The 22,500-nt window shown below is 40.4% G+C and overlaps 1 protein-coding gene across 2 annotated transcripts in view; it reads left to right on the top strand.

Moving 5' to 3' along the window:
• Positions 1-2,338: 2,338 nt before the first annotated feature.
• Positions 2,339-22,500, top strand: part of LOC138367920 (methyltransferase-like protein 27) — a 215,976-nt gene continuing 195,814 nt past the window's right edge. For both annotated transcript variants that reach the window (XM_069330205.1, XM_069330204.1), the window contains exons 1-3: positions 2,339-2,463; positions 19,046-19,088; positions 19,443-19,558. In XM_069330205.1, coding sequence (XP_069186306.1) covers positions 2,412-2,463; positions 19,046-19,088; positions 19,443-19,558 — 211 coding nt within the window. In that variant the 5' untranslated portion in view covers positions 2,339-2,411. The remainder of the gene's footprint in view (positions 2,464-19,045; positions 19,089-19,442; positions 19,559-22,500) is intronic.

Here is a 22,500-nt window from a genome sequence, read left to right as displayed (position 1 = left end):
ATATATATATATATATATATATATATATATATATATATATATATATATATGCGAACAAGCCTGAATGGTCCCCAGGACAATATGCAACTGAAAACTCACACCCCAGAAGTGACTCGAACCCATACTCCCAGGAGCCACGCAACTGGTATGTACAAGACGCCTTAATCCACTTGACCATCACGACTGGACAAAATGAGGTGATAGCCGAAGCTATTTGAACCACCCCACCGCCGGCACTCGGATAGTAATCTTGGGCATAGCATTTTACCAAATCACCTCATTCTTTGGGGCACACGTGAGGAACACAAATGCGAACAAGCCTGAATGGTCCCCAGGACAATATGCAACTGAAAACTCACACCCCAGAAGTGACTCGAACCCATACTCCCAGGAGCCACGCAACTGGTATGTACAAGACGCCTTAATCCACTTGACCATCACGACCGGACAAAATGAGGTGATAGCCGAAGCTATTTGAACCACCCCACCACCGGCACTCGGATAGTAATCTTGGGCATGTATATAAAGTTCAGGTGATAAGATATCCACATAAAGGTGTAGTGTTGTTCTATATAGACTCTTTTCATTAGATGTTCTGTTGACCTGTTTCTTAAGGTATTATATATATCACCTTGCATATAAAGCATATAAGGGACATGGCTATAGATTATCGCCTCCTGACTGTCTTGATAACTTTAAATACTGACCCAACATTAGCTGCGTCCAACCATCTGATAGAACTCCAGTGTGTAGGTGTGATATTAAACCTCAATATTACTCGCCTGATAATTTAACATTTGCAATATCAAATGAGTATAAACTTAAAGTGCATCCACAAGAGTTAGAAAATAAAACAATACAAATAAATACAGAACAGGGAAATGTTTTCAAGAGTTTCTCCTAATAAATAATAGGGTGTCAAGTGTTAATCTATATAAATAAATAAGACTGGAAATGTTCGTTTATTCAAAATCGCTAATCTCCGAAAGTTCTTCACTGATTGCTTTGAAATTCTGACACAACGTTGCATTCAAATAAACGCGTTTTTTTATGTATCTACTAAATACATGCCTCACCGATGACAGGAAAAAACATTCGTTTTTTTTTAAACAGCGCCATCTGTTGGACGTAAGAGAAACACACACTATAATCTCCAAAAATTCTTCACTGATTGCTTTGAAATTTTGACACAACATTCCATTCAAATAAGCACGTGTTTTTATATATCTACTATATAGATGCCACACCTTTGATTGGGAAAAAACATGCTTTTCTTTAAAAAGAGCGCCATCTGTTACACATAATAGCAACAGACGCTATACTAAATATGTTACGATTACATTTCAATGTTTCTGATTGCATTGATAAATTTAGTTTTCATAGATTTTGAATTATTTTTATTTTTATTTAAATATTTTGTGTGACATTGCATTGGAATTAAGCTGTGTTGTTTACCATACTGTTCATTTCATGAGTATAGTACTTTTTTGTTATTTTTTCATTGTTTTTCGTTTTGTTTTTAACTGTTTTTCTTATATTTCAGTGATGAGGAACATTAGTTCATTTGATGTTCCCAATTTTCTGAAGGGAACGAGGGGACAGGAAAATGGTGAAAGGTAGGGAGGATAAGGGAACAGGGGAGTGGAGGATGGTAGGAAGGACGAGGGGGACGGGAGAGGGGGGAATGGTATGGAGGACATGGGAGAGGAATGTGGGGGATGGTGAGGGAGGACAAAGGGACGGGGAAGGGGGAGAATGATGGGGCGGACGAAGGGATGGGAGGAATGGAGAATAGTGTTTAGGAAGAGGGAATAGGTGTGGGGGTATGGTTGGGAGGACGAGGGGATGGGGGAGTGGGAGATGGTGGGGAGGCCGCAGGGACGGTCGTGTGGGGGGTTGTAGGGAGGATAAGGGGACGGGGAGGGGGAATGGTAGGGAGGACGAGGGGAGGGGAGACGGGGAATCGGTGTGAAAACGATGAGACGGGGATGATGGGGAGGACTGGGGGACAGGGGAATAATGCTGTGGTTCAGCAACGCACATGTGTTGCTAAGCCATATCAACGCGTGGCCGGGTATAGCTAGAAATCTATAAACATTACGAGCAGTTTAACATATCAAAGCAATTGATTTGCTCATTAATTTCATATATGCATTAAAATTACAATATCTTGTGACAATATATAAATATTATACATAACCATAACCTAACGAATATAACCATAACCTCAGAGAAATATATATTGAGATATTTCGTGTTTTTACCTTTCATATAAGATAATTTTGGTCAATTACTTATAGGTATAATAATAACTACGAAGCATCTCTGAAAGGTGATATTCTTCTCTTGGTCAGATTAGAGTCTATACGAATTATAGAGGGCCCGTGATCACTGCTGACTACGTGGCTCAGATGGTCCCAGAGGACCGCCGTCAACACGTCCGAGTGATGGACATTGCCGCAGGTACAGTACAGTTTGTCTTCAACATAATGATCAATTACCTAAATGCTAAAATAATTAATCTTAAACTTTCCTTATATTATGAAAAATAGGACATGGGTCTTAGCTATGGCTGAGACCCAACGAAGTCCCTGTAATCTAGAGACTATGTCCAGGTAATGTTCAATCTCGTTCAAACATTCCTATGTACTTTGTATCCATAAATGTGTTTGTAACACTGCTGACTGGGTGAATCGTTATGCATTACCAATTTATAATCTATTGAATGTGGACAAAATATGCTAAGAATAATATTGGAAAATATATAAGTATTTGAATAATGTTTGAGTAGTAAACATGATGTTCCACAATGCGTCATGTTTAGTAACATAGAACATTATATTAAGGTTACAGGGCAACGTGCACCACGAAGCTGTTTATTGTTGATAATAATAATGATGCTAACTTACGAATGAATGAATGATTGTAAATGTTTCTAACAATTTCAGTGCTCACATGCTTTTTTTTTCATTATGGCATTCGTTTTTGTTGCATTATAAATTTATATAGATGTTTATACATATATAAATATTATTTTATACCAGAAAATTGTATTTTTAAATGAGAAATATGTTAATGTTTTATATTCGAATGATTTGACATTTCCAACGTTTATGACACGAAGGAAATGTTTGAAATTATATGGAGAGTGAGAGAACGATGCCTTTTCCTCGAGGGATAGGCCAGTTGACTCACTGGTCAGGCGAGGCCAGTTGACTCACTGGTCAGGCGAGGCCAGTTGACTCACTGGTCAGGCGAGGCCAGTTGACTCACTGGTCAGGCGAGGCCAGTTGACCCACTGGTCAGGGTAGGCCAGTTGGCTCATTGGTCAGGGTAGGCCAGTTAGCTTCTCAGGTACCCTGACTTGTGAGCCAACTGGCCTACACTGAACAGGGAGCCAACTGTCCTACCCTGACCAGCGGGCAAACTGGCATACCCTGACCAGCGAGCCAACTGTCCTAACCTGACCAGCGGGCAAACTGGCATACCCTGACCAGCGAGCCAACTGTCCTAACCTGACCAGCGGGCAAACTGGCATACCCTGACCAGTGAGCCAACTTGCACAACCTGACCAGTGAGCCAACTTGCACAACCTGACCAGTGAGCCAACAAGCCTACCCTGACCAGTGAACCAACTAGCCTACCCTGACCAGCGGGCCAACTAGCCTACCCTGACCAGTAAGCCAACTAGCCTACCCTGACCAGTGAGCCAACTAGCCTACCCTGACCAGCAAGCCAACTAGCCTACCCTGACCAGTGAGCCAACTAGCCTACCCTGACCAGTGAGCCAACTAGCCTACCTTGACCAGTGAGCCAACTAGCCTACCCTGACCAGTGAGCCACCTGGCCTACCCTGGCCAGTAAGCCAACTAGCCTACCCTGACCAGCGAGCCAACTAGCCTACCCTGACCAGTGAGCCAACTAGCCTACCCTGACCAGTGAGCCAACTAGCCTACCCTGACCAGTGAGCCAACTAGCCTACCCTGACCAGCGAGCCAACTAGCCTACCCTGACCAGTGAGCCAACTAGCCTACCCTGACCAGTGAGCCAACTAGCCTACCCTGACCAGTGAGCCAACTAGCCTACCCTGACCAGTGAGCCAACTAGCCTACCCTGACCAGTGAGCCACCTGGCCTACTGTTACGCCCACTGTGGGTCGCAACCGGGTTCTTTGATTGTAAAATCAAAATGATAGTATCCGATCCCAAGTCGGCAGTACGCTTTCAAGAAAGTGGCTATGTAGTGCATAAAAAAAATGAGGGAATGAACAAAATTTGTTTTTCCTCTCATCAATGTATTAAATATCTTTCCACCACCGTTAAGTATATATATGTACACCGTCACCATATATAATATATAAAGAACAGATTGGCTATTACTACACCTATGTACGATCCTTTTGCTCAGGATATCAAACGTGTTCACGTGCAGAGTTCATCAATCCCCAGTATTTCTTCACTGTCCAGTAGCGTATCCAACCTTTCTGGGAAGAACACCGGCGAGTTCACCTGTACGTGGGCCAGCCCACTGAGAGTGTCACTAGGTGCCTGTACCCCCACGACCGCGCTCCAGCTACTCGCTGGCAGAGTACCTCACCCACACGCTGAGCGGGGTCACAAACCAATAGAGGGGTAGCGATCCCCTGGCAACAGTCTCTAGTGACCAGCTAGCAGCTCTACTTAACAGGCACCTCCCTGTCGTCAGTCTCTACCCTAAGCCAGTCCCAAAGGTACGCCGATGCTTTTCAACAGTTAAGCACTTGCAGCTACCACACTGCTTCATCGGCGGCGGCTTACTTGGTCGTTTCTAGGACCCTGTAGGGAGACTGTGGGTCCTAGACGTCACCTCTGTGCATACAAAAACGTCATCAATGACCTAGCTGATACTGGCGAAACTAGGAAATACCACTACCCACTGGGGAGTTGACACTGTGCTCTGTAGCACACACTAGGTGGCGCTGGTCTTGATGCGTCACCTCACCAGAGGTCACTCACAACGACCCCTCTGGCTGACCAAGGCAGGAATCTTTAGCCATTTGCAAGTTTTAGATAGCCACCACCAGATAGCATTGTTCATATTATGTACGATTCCCGGGGAGTTCGAGTGCGGACTCGTAGATGGCGGTGGAACTGCCACTCTGCCCCATGACAAGGGTAATGAGTCCATAACAGCTACCCTGACTAGTGAGTCAACAGACCTACCCTGACCAGTGAGCCAACTGGCCTACCCTGACCAGTGAGCCAACTGGCCTACCCTGACCAGTGAGCCAACTGGCCTACCATGACCAGTGAGCCAACTGGCCTACCCTGACCAACGAGCCAACTGGCCTACCCTGACCAGTGAGCCAACTGGCCTACCCTGACCAGCGAGCAAACTGGCCTACCCTGACCAGTGAGCCAACTGGCCTACCCTGACCAGGGAGCCAACTGGCCTACCCTGACCAGTGAGCCACCTGGCCTACCCTGACCAGCGAGCCAACTGGCCTACCCTGACCAGGAAGCCAACTGGCCTACCCTGACCAGCGAGCGAACTGGCCTACCCTGACCAGCGAGCCAACTGGTCTACCCTGACCAGTGAGCCACCTGGCCTACCCTGACCAGCGAGCCAACCACTCACTGCCCACAATCAATTTGTCACACCCATAACCTCCTTCACACATTCCATAAACTACTTCCGGTGCCAGCACATTTGAGAGCGAGTGTATTACTAACGACGATGATGTGTAGAACTAACGACGACATCAGCAGTTGGACCAGGTGCGCCAGCCAATCAGTTGTGTTTATAGACAGAGGCCTAGCCATGTCATTGGTCAACAAGTGATTACGTCACGAAATCTTGGAGATATGTGAAGTGCCACAGGGCGGCATCTAAACTTAGACTTAGGTTAGGTTAGGTTAGGTTAGGTTAGGTGTTATTTTATAGAGGAAACCACTGTGAGACGGACCTCATTTGCACCCCTGGAGTGTGTGGTGGACTCACATAAGCTAGTAAAATATGTAACTATTAATTATACATATATACAAGAAGGTACTTTGTGTTTAGGAAAGTACAGAGCACTGATGTTTTTACATTCTTGTAAAGCCACTAACACGCATTGCTTTAATCTAAAAGATAAATTTAAGTAGGTAATTCTAACAAATTTAAAAATGTTAACAGGTACATTGTAAGAAAATTTGAAGAAAATTAGTAGGAACATTGAAATAAAATCTGAGGATTATCAACAGGTACATTGAAGAATAATTCGAGAATTTTTCAAGGTACATTGTAGTAAAATTTGCGTTCAACATAACAACATGATATAAGATGATGGCAGTGATTACACCGGCCACAATGGTACCGTGCGTATTTAAAGCACTAAGGAGGAAACTATGAGGAGGAAATTAGGTACTTTTGGGTTTTACTTTTAAATTAGGAGTAGGTTGGACACCTTTTTAATTCGTTGCGGAGTTCCATAGTCTACGTTTCTTAATTTTGATAGTGTTTACACAGATTTAGTTTGACTCTGGGGATATCAAAGATATATTTATTTCTGGTGTGGTGTTTATGGGTTCTATTGCATCTGTCCAGGAAGAGTTTCAGAACAGGATTTGCATCTAGGAACAAGGTTTTGTACACATAAATGGCACAATAGAATGTACATGCAGTGAGTTTATGTTTAGCATATTTAGGGATTTAAACAGTGGGGCTGAGTGTTGTCTGAAAGCAGAGTTTGTTATTGTTCTGATAGCAGATTTTTGCTGGGTGATGAAAGGCTGGAAGTAGTTTGCAGTGGTTGAACCCCATGCATAGATACCATATGTAAGATAGGGACAGATTAGCACGTAATATAACGAGAGGAGAGCAGAGTTTCGAACACAATATCTGATTTTAGTGTAAATACCATATAACCGTCTTTGAGACTTTTTGGTTATGTATTGTATGTGGGTGTTGAAATTGAGTCTTTTGTCTAAGTACAGGCTAAGGAACTTTCCGTCATTTTTATTGCTGATGTTAACATTGTCTATCTGAAGCTGAATTACATTCGTTGATTTGCTTCCAAATAAATGTAGTAGGTATTTTCTGTGTTTAGTGTGAATTTGTGGGTTGACATCAATAAGTAGACTTTTTTTATTTGTTAAAATTCGTTGGACTACTGGTAAGAATCAGTGTCACGTGTGGAGTCTTAGAGCAAGTGATTGCCAATGAAGTAGTGATTCATCATTAGTTCCACAATTCCTGTGAAGTTTGTCCCAAGAGCTGTGTGTGGGACTTATTGAGGTGATCTTCGTATTAGGTCGCATTATGGAGGTCAAGTGACAAGTAAGGTAATCTCGTCCAGGGGGGGACAAGTGTGTACCCTGGGTACCCACGCACATCTCACTCTGAGTGCATGGGGTACCCAGTGGGTGTAACTGTACCCACGTGCGCACGGACTGTCATTAGTGTGTCTGTGCAAAAGCTAGAGATTTGGACGGTTGTGTCAGAGTGATAGACCGGCTTCCATGAGGCAATACCTGGTTGATGGGGTTCTGGGAATTCTTCTATTCCCCAAGCCCGGCCCGAGGCCAGGCTTGACTTGTGAGAGTTTGGTCCACTAGGCTGTTGCTTGGAACGGCCCGCAAGCCCACATACCCACCAGAGCCCGGTGGGTCCGGCACTTCGAGGAGGAATAAATCTAGTTTCCTCTTGAAAATATCCACGGTTGTTCCGGCAATATTTCTTATGCTTGCTGGGAGGGTGCTGAACAACCGCGGACCTCTGATGTTTATACAGTGTTCTCTGATTGTGCCTATGGCACCCTTGCTCTTCACTGGTTCTGTTCTGCATTTTCTTCCATTTCGTTCACTCCAGTACGTTGTTATTTTACTGTGTAGATTTGGTACTTAGCCCTCCAGTATCTTCCAGGTGTATATTATTTGATATCTCTCTCGTCTTCTTTCTAGTGAGTACATTTGGAGGGCTTTGAGACGATCCCAATAATTTAGGTGCTTTATCGCGTCTATGCGTGCCGTATATGTTCTCTGTATTCCCTCTATTTCAACAATCTCTCCTGCTCTGAAGGGGGAAGTGAGTACTAAGCAGTACTCAAGACGGGACAACACAAGTGACTTGAAGGGTACAACCATTGTGATGGGATCCCTGGATATGAAAGTTCTCGTAATCCATCCTATCATTTTTCTGGCTGTCGCAATATTGGCTTGGTTATGCTCCCTTAAACGTTAGGTCGTCAGACATTATTATTCCTAAATCCTTTACATGCTGTTTTCCTACTATTGGCCCATTTGATTGTGTTTTGTACTCTGTATTATGTTTAAAGTCCTCATTTTTACCGTACATGAGTACCTGGATTTTATCACTGTTAAACATCATGTTATTTTCTGATGCCCAGTCGAAAACTTTATTAATATCAGCTTAAAGTTTTCAATGTCTTCAGCCGAGATAATTTTCATACTGATTTTTGTGTCATCTGCAAAGGATGATACGAAGCTGTGACTTGTATTTTTGTCTATATCTGATATGAGAATAAGGAAAAGCAGCGGTGCGAGGACTGTACCCTGAGGTACAGAGCTTTTAACTGTACTTGGACTAGATTTTATATGGTTGACCGTTACTCGCTGAGTCCTGTTTGACAGAAAACTGAATATCCAGCGTCCTACTTTACCGGTTATTCCCATTGACTTCATTTTGTGTGCTATCACACCATGGTCACTTTTATCGAAAGCCTTTGCGAAGTCCGTGTATAACACATCAGCATTCTGTTTTTCTTCTAATGCCTCAGTGACTTTGTCGTAGTGCTCAAGTAACTGTGAGAGGCACGATCTTCCCGCTCTAAATCCATGTTGGCCTGGGTTGTGAAGGTCATTGGTCTCCATGAAATTGGTGACCTGACTCCTAATCACTCTCTCAAATACTTTTATTATTTGCGATGTTAGTGCAACTGGTCTATAATTCTTTGCCAATGCTCTGCTCCTTCCCTTGTGTAGAGATGCTATGTCTGCTACTTTAAGTGCATCTGGTATCTCCCCCGTGTCCAAGCTCTTCCTCCACACTGTACTGAGTGTCTGTTCTACTGGCACTTTGCATTTCTTTATAAATATATAATTCCTAGAGTCTGGACCTGGGGCCAAGTGCATGGGCATGTTTTCAATTTCTCTTTCAAAATTTAGTGCGCTCGTGTTGATATAAGTTATATATACAGGGGTTTGAATATCTGCTTTTTTAGGATTTCACTAATTTCTTTGTCATCCTCCGTGTTTGAAACTTCACTTGTACGAATAGGTCCAATACTGGCAGTAGTTTTTGCTTTTGATTTCGCATATGTGAAGATGTATTTTGGATTTTTCTTTATTTCCTGAATTGCTTTCTGCAAAGCCTTTCTTCAGTTTCATATGAGTGTTTCAATTTCCGCTCGATTTCTTCAATCTCCCTATTTAAATTATTCCTTCTTTGACAGGAAATTCGTGTCTACATATGCAGTTCCATTATTTTTTTCCTGCGTTTATAGTGTCGTCTGCATTCTTTTTCTACGTTGGATCTCTTACTGGCTTTCCTCAAAGGAACATGTTTCAGACAAACTTGATACGCTTACGAAGTCAGTTTTTCTATTCCTTCTGTAGGACTTCTAATACTTAAAACAGTTTCCCATGGAATGTTTTTATGTTCCCTGTTTATTATCTCCCAGTCTATCCTTTTATTATTAAAATTGAATTTACTGAATAGCCCCTCTCGCTTTATCAACGTTCTAGGTCTATTCTGAGTATTGATGGTCGTTTGCACTTATATAAGCTTGTGATCTGAATATTTGGTATCTGATATCGTAATGTCTCTGATAATGTCTTCATTGTTCGTAAAGACCAGATCTACAATATTTTCATTTCTCGTTGGCTCCGATATCTGCTGATTGAGTGAAAATTTGTCACAGAATCTAAGTAGTTCTCTAATCTGTAGTTGGTTAGGTCCTGATAGATTTCCTGTTATAATATTATTGTTTGCTATTCTCTACCTGAGACTAGGCAAGTTGAAGTCACCTAGGAAAGTAATATCAAGTATCAGGGTTCTCCAAATTATCAAGGCTATTCTCTATTTTGTTTATCTGTTCTGTGAATTCCTCAGCCGTTGCATCTGGCGGTTTGAATATTAGAATAATCACTAAATTTATTTTCTCTATTTTTAATCCCAGTACCTCTACCACCTCATTTGTAACAATACACTACAATAGTATAGTGGTTGTGTAGGGACTTTACCGTGGATGATCAGCTTGAGGTGAGAGTTTTATTCGGCTTTGTCTTGAATATTTAAGATCGAGCTCCCTCTCTGCAAGGAAAAGATAACCAGTCATCGAAGTCTGCATAATTCACCACCTGAATAGCCACAGGCGGCTGTCACCTGAGGCCAACATCATCGTCAGTGTATGGATGACTGGTGTATGCATGGTTGGTGTTGCAAGGTAGTTGTATGCATTATTGTGTATGTAGAAAATTATAAACGTTATGATAAAGGGCCTCTTTGATGCAAAATTATTTGGTGATTATTGACCCTATCTTCGATCAATCAGAGTATATCTTGCAACGAGCTTGTCTGGATCTGGATCCATTGAGACTGTGTAAAGGTCAAGCTGTCACCCTTGGTTAAGATAACCAGGTTTTGACAACCCAAATGGGGCGTGTTACATCACATGTTGAGTGACCACCGTGTAAGGTTATGTAACACATGTCAGTTTGGATTGTTATCAACTTGCCTTGTAACAGTTTTTAGGTGATACTGAAAGTGTTGTGATTGATTAAATACTTTGTGAAGTCTCAGTGATACGTATTAGTTGTTTACTACAGTTGTCTCAGTGACACGTAGGTAAGTTGGTTTTATCGGCGTCGCAGTGGCATGTAGGTAAGTGGGTGTTATCGGCGTCAGTAGGGTAAAAAGAAACAAAAAGGGCATTTATTTTCAAAGGCGATTGGGCAGTGTTGGCCTGACTAGATCTCCGGGGACAGGAGCTGGAAAAAAGTATTTACCTTGTTAGGTTAGAGCACGAATCACGCAGTATCGCCTGACTAGATGGGGGTGGTAGTGGTCCATACCCCTCCCCCCACTGCTCTTGTCAAATGGTGGGTGTCCACATGTTCTCACCTAGTTGTGTCTTGTTGTTATCCTGCACCGGCCAATGTGGCATGTTTAATCATGTGTCAAAAGTATGGTGTGGTGTGCCAATAAAAAACTATAGTGTGGCTAAACAAAACACAGGTGAATGGAATATAGTGCAGCTAGTTTTTATTTTGGAGTATTTTAATAACAAAAGTATTTGTGTGTTTTTGTAAATAAATACTCCAATATACCTATCTATATAATTACTGATGCATGTACTTGAAATACAGCTGTCCCAATAATAATAATGTGAGTCCCTAGTTTATCCCACCCCCTTGTTAATAAGTTTGCAATATCAATAAGTTGGTAAAAAAAACTTATAAATAAAATATGGACAAGACTAGTGTTTATTGGGGGGGGGGGGTATTTATTATCTCCTTTGAAAATATATACTAGGCGAACAGGTCGCCTTTAAAAATATTATTATCAAACAAAGCACATGTGTGTTTCCAAAAATAAACTAGTTCACTATTCAATGAGATGAGCAGGTATTGCCCTCGGCGTTAATATCTCCCCAAGAGCCAGCCAGCCAGCTGACAAGACTTATTATTATTATTATTATTATTATTATTATTATTATTATTATTATTATTATTATTATTATTATTATTATTATTATTATTATTATTATTATTATCATTATTAGTATTATCATTATCGTTATTATTATTATTATTATAGAGTTCCTATACAAACAAAAAGCCAATAAATTTTGTTTTCAAATAGAGCACAAGGGGTGGCTAGTGTTATTTCCCTAGACTAGTCGGCTGATGTCAAATTGCTTTTTATTCACAGATTGAGCGATAACCCATCCAGCTGCGACTTAGCAGTGTCCCGCACAAAAGATAATCACCTGCAGGGTGTCTCAGGTAGTCACCAGCAATGTACCTCCCTCAGGGACAATGAGTAGTTATTTCCCTGGGGCCTTATTTGAAAACAAAACCTCTTGTGTTCTATGCCAGAACCCCGGGTATCAACACACTCGCCCCTAACAGTCACACACCGCCTCGCAAATCAAATTTATCTCAAAAGGGCAGAGTATCTTGGGCTGTTTCTGCCGTCGTTTATTTAAGACCCCATTAATGGGCTCCCAATAGCAAATATTAATCATGATCTTCGCTGGTGGACTCGTCAGTACCTGGGGGCAGAGGTAAATTAGCTGCTGCTCCCGTCGTTTCAATCACTCACCAGCGCACATCTTGTATCTGACCCGACCTGATGTCAAAGATACCGCTGTCATGTCCACGAGAAGGTAACTCCCTTATGAGAAAAACTACCGTCGCAGCTCTCACGCCCGCATGCCCACCGACTTCAACAAAGATTTCTTTCCCATGTATTCAAACAACTTAAGTCTCTTTTTGTCAGCTTTTTTTTAAATTTCCGCAGTCTCTCTCTCGGACATGTGCAAATTCTCTCAAATTTACACATGTCGCACAGACTCGCATAAACAGATACACAATCTCACTCGCATATACTTAAACAAATGTACGTTTTTACACACAAACATGCGCAAAAGGTTACACAAACTCACTCAATTAAATATATCTTTTAACTTACGCAAACAAACACAGACTTACACATTCGCACAAATTCTCAGGCCCCCAATCTTACACACTTTCACAATCTCTCTCTCATGGCCATGCGAATTTTTTTTCAAACCCATACAAACTTACTTAAACACAACAGCTGAAAGGAACATCATGGCAAAATGGAGAATCCTCGGACAAGCCGCCATATTCCTGTCTTCTTGGAGACTACTACCGTCAGGCAAATTAATAATAATAAAAAATAATGTGTGGAACACTCTTCCTGAAGCTGCACGCGCGCCCACGAATAGACGTGATTTTGCAAAAACTATATTTTTTTCAAATAATAAGCAAAAATATAAACCTATTTACATTGACATTATATTTACTAATAAAACGCCTCTGTTGTAATGAAGTACCATCGTGTATTATAATTATTTTACAATAAATATTATATAAATGTTGACCAGACCACACACTAGAAGGTGAAGGGACGACGACGTTTCGGTCGTCGACTTGAGAATGGCCCAGGACGGCCCGAAGCGTCGTCGTCCCTTCACCTTCTAGTGTGTGGTCTGCTCAACATACTTTAGCCACATTATTGTGACTCATCGCCTGCATTACTATAAATCCTTACCATATTTTATAAAATGTATATTTTAATAAAACAGAATCAGCTGGTTGAATAAAACACTATCAGTACTACTGAAATATTAATGAAATAACATGGATAAAAAATTTAGCTGCCCTCTAGTTAAACATATTTTAAAAAATTTACCTTAAGTAATCTGGAAAGTTACTCTCTCTTTGTGTTCCCCATCCCACGTTTCATCTCTCTATCTCTTCCCCATCCCAAATATGTCTTCATATATCTCTCTTTCTTTTTTCCAATCCCATCCCATATATTCTTCATATCTCTCTCTCTTCCCCATCCTATCTCCATGTTTAATCGTCTCTCTCTCCTCATCCCATATTTTTTGTTTTCCTCTCATTCATCTATTTCTCCATTTATCACACCGGATGCAGAGCAACCTTCACGCGGGTCTGCGTTTAGTTCCCAACGTCTAAGCTATTGGACATATATTTTCTCTAAATTAGGCTGTATCTCGCCCTGACCAACAGTTGGGCAGTAACTAAGCAATTGTAACGCATCCAGCCGCAGCCCACTGGATAGAGGGGCAGTGGGCCTGATAAAAAATTCATCAATTGTTATACTAGCTCTTCAACTATGTCAGTTGTTTAATTTAGAAACTGCTGCTAATGTGTCTATGTGCGAGTACCCCTGGGAGTTTGTATCACCTGCTGATTTTGATCAAATGTAAACTCTGTCAGTATAACTATTCGCATAATTTGCGTCATTATATAAAGTTATGTGAAAATAATCGCAGAATTCAGAGATAACACCATCAATGGACCCTAAGAACCTATCCAAACACAGCTCAACTCGTCCTCTTAAAAATAACGTCACTTTTGGCTCGTATGCGCGATATGGCTAAATTTGGACGTAATTTGAAATGAAATCGACTCACAAAAGTGACGTTCTGTTCCGTTTTCTATTTGAGTCGTCCGGCCTACGCGCAGAGGTTATAAGTTGACTCTTTAAATTAACGTTTTTCATAACGTTTTGAAACTTTATAAGAATTTCCTGCCCACCTAACCTATCAGAGGACCCTTAACTTACTGTTGTTGAAAAAAAAAATCCGAAATTTATTTTCATTTTCAAATTACGTCCAAATTCGGCCATACGGGCAAACGGCCAAAAGCGACGTTCTTTTTAAGAGGACAGGTTGAAGCTAAGGCTAAATTTAACCAAATTTATCCCAATTTAAGAAAATTTCCACCAAATTTGCCTCAATTTATCCAAATTTATCCCAATATAATCTAATTTCCACCAAATTTGCCCGAATTTACCATATCATAGGATAGCCAAAAGCAAATAAATTTTTGGGCATAAACCTAAATGACCTGTACCTAACCTGTTTGGATCTTTTTTAAATATTGTAACTTTTTTCTTTAATGAGTACTCGTTTTGGATATGAACCCATCTACCCAGTGACTAACCTGCACGGATCTTTGCTGAATATTCCTGGCAATTTAGTTTTTTTGTTTTTTGGTTATGTACTCAACTTTCCTCGAAATTCTGATAAATTATGGAAATTGAGGTAGGAATATATTTTTACAATTTCCTAATTTACCCCAAATTAATCCCTAAATTAATATATAGAAATTAAGGTAGGAATATGTTTTCACATTATCCTAATTTACCAGAATTTCGAGGAAAGGGGCCGGGGTGTATATAGCCCCCAGAATCGCCTACATGTGTCCCCCTTGTTCGTGTTCCACCCGTGCTAAAGAGTCTGTCTTAGCAAACCCTGTCAATTCCACAGAGAATTTTGTAGGTGGTTATCATGTTTCCCATTACTGTTCTGTTTTCCAGGGACGTAAGGTTCAGATTCCTTAGCCTTTCCGCGTAGCACATACCTCTCAGTTCCTGGACGAGTCTGGTGATATACCTCTGGATCTTCTCAAATTTTAAATTATGTTTAACTAGGTATGGACTCCAGGCTGAAGCTGCAGATTCCAGGATATATACAAGGTCATGAACGATTCCTTACACAAGATTCTAAAGGCAGTTTTTATAATTGCCGCTGATAATATCCTTTCGATGTGGGCCTCTGGGGACAGGTTCGGTGTGATATCGACCCCCAGATCTTTGTCTCTATTTGACTCTTGCAGGATTTCACCTCCCAGATGGTACCTTGTGTTCAGCCTTCTGTTCCCTTCGCCTAATTTCATTACTTTACATTTTCCTGAGTTGAGCTTTAGTAGCTATTTTCTAGATCATTCGTCTAATTTGTCCAGGTCGTCCTGTAGTTTCTGTCTATCTTCATCTGTCTTGCTCCTTCTCATAATTTTTGCATCATCAGCAAACATTGAGAGGAATGAGTCTATACCCTCTAAAAGATCGTTTACATATGTTAGAAACAGCATGAGTCCAAGTACAGAGCCCTGTGGGACTCTGTTGGTGATATCTCGCCACTCTGATATCTTCCCCCCATCACAGTTACTCGCTGTTTCCTGTTGCTTAGACACTCCCTTATCCACTGGAGTACCTTACCGTTTACTCCTGCCTGTTGCTCCAACTTTTGTAGCAACCTTTTATGGGGTACTGTGTCAAAGGCTTTCTGACTGTCCAAGAAAATGCAGTCTGCCACGCTTCTCTTTCTGGCCTAATTTTTGTTGCTTGGTAATAGAATTCTATTAAACCTGTGAGGCACGATTTACCATCTCTGAACCCATACTGGTGGTGTTACAAAGCTATTTCCCTCCAGATGCACTACGAGCCTTTTCCTCACGATCTTCTCCATCACTTTGCATGGTATACAAGTTAAGGAAACTGGCCAGTAGTTCTGTGCCTCTTGCTTGTCACGCTTTTTGTATATTGGGACTACATTAGCTGTCTTCCAGCTTTCTGGTAGGTCTCCTGTTTACAGTGACCTGTTATAGACGCATCCGCTTGGGTGTTTATCTGCACTTTCTGCTGTCGGAACTGCCATTCTCGGGTTGGACTTCACAGTCACAGCAGACGTTGCATCCAACTAGACACACAGGGCACAACTCCATAACCCCACGGGATTGACGGATGCCTACACTAAGTTATTCACCACAGAGAGTGCACACTTAATGTTTCTGCCCCTTCTTTTAGTATCCATAGTGAGATTCTGTCAGGCCCATCAGCCTTTGTCACATCCAGCTCCAACAGATTCTTTTTGACTTCATCACTGGTGGGGGCTTTGCCTTGTTCTATTGTGAAGACCTGGAATATTTTGCAGTTCTTCACACACCTCCTTGTCATTCTCTGTAAATCTGTTCTCATCTTTTCACCACTTGTTCCTTCACTGCTGTTTTCCTCCTGATGTTGCTGTGGAGCAGTTTTGGTTTGGGGCTTACCTTTACTTGCGATGTCATTTTCATACTGTCTCTCTGCTTCTCTCCTCACTCTGATGTACTCATTTCTTGCCCTCTGGTATCTCTCCCTGCTCTCTGGTGTTCTGTTATTCCTGTAGTTTCTCCATGTTCTTGTACTCAATTGCTTCACTACCTTACATTCCTGATTGAACCATTGGTTCTTTTGTTGTTTTTCGTTTTTCTCCTTTTGGGCTGGGATAAACATGTCTGCAGCATCCTAGCAGTTCTGGGTGACATAGTCCATCATATCTAGTATAGTCTTTTCTCTGAGTTCTGTTTCTCATTTTATTCCTATTAGTAAGTTCCATCATCATTTTATTTTCCCTTTCGGTAATTAAATCTTTTCCCTTCCAATTCTATCCTTAAATAGGTTATCCCTACTTCTACCAGATACTCAAATGTCAATACAATGTGGTCACTCATTCCCGTGGGGGCTTCAAATTTGACTTCCCTTATGTCTGACTCATTCAAGGTGAATATCAGGTAGAGTCCATCTGGCTCATCTTTGCCTCTCATTCTTGTGGGTCCCCTGACAGGTTGGCTCTGAAAGTTTCTTGTTGCCACCTTAAAGAGTTTAGCTCTCTATGTATTTGCACCTCCAAGTGGGTCCCCATTCTCCCAGTTTATCTTTCCATGGTTGAAATCGTTCACGATTAATAGTCTGGAGCCATTCCTGCAGGCAACTAAAGCTGCTCTCTCTTTTATATTATTGGTTGCCATGTTGTTCCTATCGAACTCCTATCTGAGTCTTCTGTCATTTAGTGAAGGGTTGTAAATGACTGCTACTATTATCTTAGGTCCACCCATTGCCATAGTTCCTGTTATGTAGTCTCTGAATCCATCACAGCCCAGTATTTCTATCTTATTAAAACTCCAGTCCTTCCTTATCAGCAGGGTCACTCCTCCACCTCCTCTCTCTTCCCTCTCTTTCTGTACTATATAGTAGTCCTTTGGAAACACAGAGTTTGTTATGATTTCCAACTTGTTTCCGTGAGTCCTTTTACATCTGGGTTTTCTTCCTGTGCCTTTTCTGCAAGTTCACTTGCTTTATTATGTATGTATGTATGTATGTATGTATGTATGTATGTATGTATGTATGTATGTATGTATGTATGTATGTATGTATGTATAACCGAAAACTCTTGATCCCCGAAGGATTCGAACCCCGTTAGCCAGGGTCTCCAAAACCTCCAAAACCTAGCCAGGGTCTCCAGTGCTGTAATCACTTAGTCAGCATTTGTCTAAAAGTGTTGGGAAGTTGTGAGACCAACTTGCACCCAACATCTGACAACACTCCTGACATTTACTGGGCACCGATATTTCATCAAATCACTTCAGTATGCTAGGTAAACATGATTATCAAGTGTGCATAAAGCTTAATGATCCACACGCCAATATACAACCGAATCATTTACATAAAATCCAGTTTTTTCACTATGAATCTGTCTTTTATAATTAATATGCATGACTACTTTTTTCATTTCAAATATATTATTTTTCTGTTATGTATTTGTTATTATCTCTTTGATGTAACAATAATATTTTCCGTATTCATTGCAACATCCAACCAATCTAACTACACTATTAAATTCTCTTATTACTGATGTATTCAGTATCTACTTTGCAACACTTGATATTTCAATGTATTCCTAGGCCTCCTAGATAGTAGCCTAGGCCAATTAAATTTTCAGTGATAATATTTCTTTTTCTTCACTACATATTTCTAAGCTATTATAAAACCAATAGTTGTCAAGATTATGATTTTTAAGAATATAAAAATTCTTCTTTCAAATTTCGTGTGCCCCCAATGTAACAAGTATATTGAATAGCTTCTCATGATATAATACACAGTAGTTGGTTTATACCAATCCTGAAGTAACATATTTCAGGGTAGGTATAAAATAAATTGAGATAAGAAATATATTATATGATGATTATTTAGACGTGCACTATATTTGGTTTAGAAAAGAAATATAAGAAACGAAATAGGAATTTACCCGTTTTTAATAATAAATGTCAAATATGCAGCTTTTGTAAGCTTTTCACACATTTGAAAACAATCGTTTTTCCCTTTGATTTCAAATCATGTAAGTGACTACTAATACTACTATGTATAGACAGCAAGGAATCAGATGCTATTTGCACTTTTATTAGTTAATAAAGCAGCTTAATATTGAAGACTGTTTTGAAGATTTCATTTGAATACAAATAAGGAAAGTCTCGGTGAAAATTAGTGTTGTTATAAAATATTAGACGTGCATAATGAAATAAACACTACTTATGTAATTGGTAATAATAGTAAAACAGTAAAATAACAAGCCTTGTTATATTATTCTGGTCTCTTACATCATAATAATATTCTTGTCTCATACTTCAATGACTTATTATTTCAGTATTGATTAATTTACTGAAGAATGGAATATATTCCACAGGTACCGGCGCTGTTGGCCTCGAACTGCACAAGAAAGAATTCACGTGAGTATAATGGGAATTTGTACCAGAGAATCCCTTCTGATTACTACATGTTTAGCGGAGTAGTTAGCATAGTTGGTTAACAACGATAATGTCCTGGGCTCGATAAGAATGAAGGACCATGCTAGGCAGGTCGTGTTTATTTCCAACAACTCCAGTTCATATATTTGACTAACAAAAGCTTCAAACTATCGAGTGTGTTTGTCTGTCTGACATTATATGGTAACTTGTTACATAATATGAATCCAAAGTGCCTGGCCAGTGTTCCCCAATATTTCTGGTGTCGTTGGGGACTGAGATTTCGTGAAATGGTGAAATATATGTTCCATGAAACATTAATAGAAAGTAACATTCTAGGAACATAGATGCCCTGGACCCCTCAGAAGGAATGTTGAACATTCTTAAAGAAACAGGAGTGTACAGCCTTATATATCAGGAGTTTATAAGCCAGGACCCGACAACCATTCCTGAAGGTGAGAACCAGTCCACATCTTTGTCTTTAATAAGTATAAATAAGTATGAAAATCCAGATTATGGCATTAAATTACCTAGATCCATAACTTATATATAACATGTGTTCAATAATACTGTCATTAATTTATAATAATTTTCTTCACTTATGTCTGTCATTAAAATAAATGCAATTTTTTCACGTTTTAATCATAGAAATTTTAGTCTTATATATTATTGTTATGCAAGTGCCGAGAGTTATGTTCCATTTAGTGTTGATGTAACGTTTTCTAAAGAATGGAAAGTGTCCTTCTTTGAATAAAGGGATTGGAGTCAACAGGAATCTGACGTTACGCCTTGTGTGTAAGTCAATGGAGGCAGGTGTCATTACGGCGAGCTGTGATTGGTCAGAATGACGCGAGGCATGACAGGGGAGAGAGGACGTAATGAGGGCAGTCAGGGAGGGAGGATCTCGAGAGGGCAGCAGGTGTGGGAGGACCTCGGGAGGTTAGCAAGGGAGGGAGGACCTGAGGGATGGCAGTAGGTGTGGAAGGACCTCGAGAGGGCAGTAAAAAGGGAGGACCTCATGCAGGTCGCAGAGGGGGGAGCCAAGCAAACAATTTAGGGTGCCACAACGTACCAGGAAAGTTTTTGAAAGCAATGGAAACGTTTGTTTTCACGTATTAGTTACCTTATTTTGTGGGGTCGTAAATAGGTTGCCACAACTTATTGCACAACGTTGGCTAAACAAAATTTGAGACTTTGTGGCAACCATAAATATTGCAAAAAAGTGGTTTTCGGGAATAATGGTATATATAAAAGTGTAGAAATATATAAACAATATTTTTCTACATTTAGAAAAAATAAAACAGGAAAATAATTAAGAAGGGATCAACATTATGTATTAATTATTTTCACTTAATGCAGAATCCATGGAGGAGGTGTTGGAAGTGTGGTGGTAGTGGAGGTGGTGGTTGTTGTAGAGGAGGATGTGGTAGTGGAGGTGATGGTTGTGGTGGTGGAGGTGGCAGTGGTTGTGGTGGTAGTAGTGGTTGAGGTGGTGGTGGGGGTGGTTCGGGAGGTGGTGGTAGTGGTTGTGCTAGTGGAGGTGGTGGTAATGGTTGTGCTAGTGGAAGTGGTGGTGGTGGTGGTGGTTGTGGAGATATTGGTGGTGGTAGACGTGGTTGTGCTATTGGAGGTGGTGGTGGTAGTGGAGGTGGTGGTGGTAATAGTAGTAGATATGGTGGTAGTAGTGGTTGTGCTAGTGGAAGTGGTGGTTGTGGTGGTAGTTGTAGTGGTAGTAGAGGTGCTGGTGGTGGTAGTGGTAGTGGTGGTGGTCCTTCTACCACACTTAAGGACATACTACCATTCTCAGGCTCACTCTACCATATTCAAGTACATCTTACCATCCTGAAGTTAATCCTACAATTCTCAAGAACATCCTACCATCGTCAAGTACATCCTACCATTCTCAAGTACATCCTACCATTCTCAAGAACATTCCAAAATACTCAAGCACACCTTATCATCCTCAAGTACACACTACCATCCTCAAGTACATCTTACCATCCAAAAGTAGATCCTACAATACTCAAGTACATCCCACAACCTTCAAGTACATCCTTTCATCTTCAACTACATCCTACCATACTCAAATACATCCTACCATCCTCAAGTACATCCTACAATCTTCAAGTACATCTTAACATCTTCAAATACATCCTACAATCTTCAAGTACATCTTACCATCCTCAAGAACATCCTCTAATCCTAAAGTACATTCTTCCATCTTCAAGTACATCCTACAATACTCAAGTACATCCTACCATCCTCAAGTCCACCCTTTACTCCTCAAGTACATCCTACCATCCTCAAGTACATCTTACCATCCTCAAGTACATGCTTCTCTCCTTGAATACTTTCTACCATCCTCAAATACATCCTACCATCTGCAAGTAAATCCTACCATCCTCAATTATATCCTACAATCCTCAAGTACATCCTACCATACTCAGGTACATCCTACCATTCTCAAGTTCATCCTACCATACTGAAGTTCATCCTACTATACTGAAGTACATCTTACCATCCTCAAGTACATCCTTCCCTCCTTGAATACTTTCTACCATCCTCAAATACATCCTTCCATCTGGAAATAATCCTACTGTTCTCAATTATATCCTATCATCCTCAAGTACATCCTACCATACTCAAGTACATCCTACCATCCTCAAGTTCATCCTCCCATACTAAAGTTCATCCTACCATACTCAAGTACATCCTACCATCCTCAAGTACATCCTACCATCATCAAATACAACCTACCATCCTCAAGTTCATCTTACCACCCTCACGTACATCTTGTGGGGAAAATCTTGCTCAGATTAATAATAATAAAATTCAATAATATCGAAGGGACCACTCTTTTAAAGATAAATAAATTAATGAAATAAATTAGAAATAAATTAGAGAACCAGTACCTATGGATCTCTTGGATAATCACAAGTAAAATTATAAAAGCAATAAATGGACTGTAGATTAAAATTAAATATTGAGCAGATTCATACCACAAATTTTAGGGGGGGGGGTAATTTAAATGAGAAGTTAATGCACTACTTCTGCAATTAATACGACATTAATATATATCACATGGTAAAGAATATATATGGACTATTAGAACTTATTTTAAATATTTTCAGATAAATGAATAATAATGTTCTACTAAACTACAAGAATGAAATAACAGCTTAGCTGTATGAAGAAATAGTAAGCATATGTTTGGCAGTAAACATCATGGAAACTGGTTGCTTCAGGATATTCTGTGAACACGTAATCTAGGTAAAGGCTTATCTCCCTTCTTGCCGTTAATACACAAGCTGAAATATGGGCAGTATGTAAATACTATCTAAAATGATATGATACCACACATATTTCTAAATTAAATGTGAGAGCACCCTGAAATAAA

The sequence above is a fragment of the Procambarus clarkii genome, chromosome 23, assembly GCF_040958095.1.
Source record: "Procambarus clarkii isolate CNS0578487 chromosome 23, FALCON_Pclarkii_2.0, whole genome shotgun sequence".
In the NCBI taxonomy this organism is placed as follows: Eukaryota; Metazoa; Arthropoda; class Malacostraca; order Decapoda; family Cambaridae; genus Procambarus; species Procambarus clarkii.
Note: the sequence above shows the minus strand (reverse complement) of the source record. Positions and strands in the feature narration are given on the sequence as shown.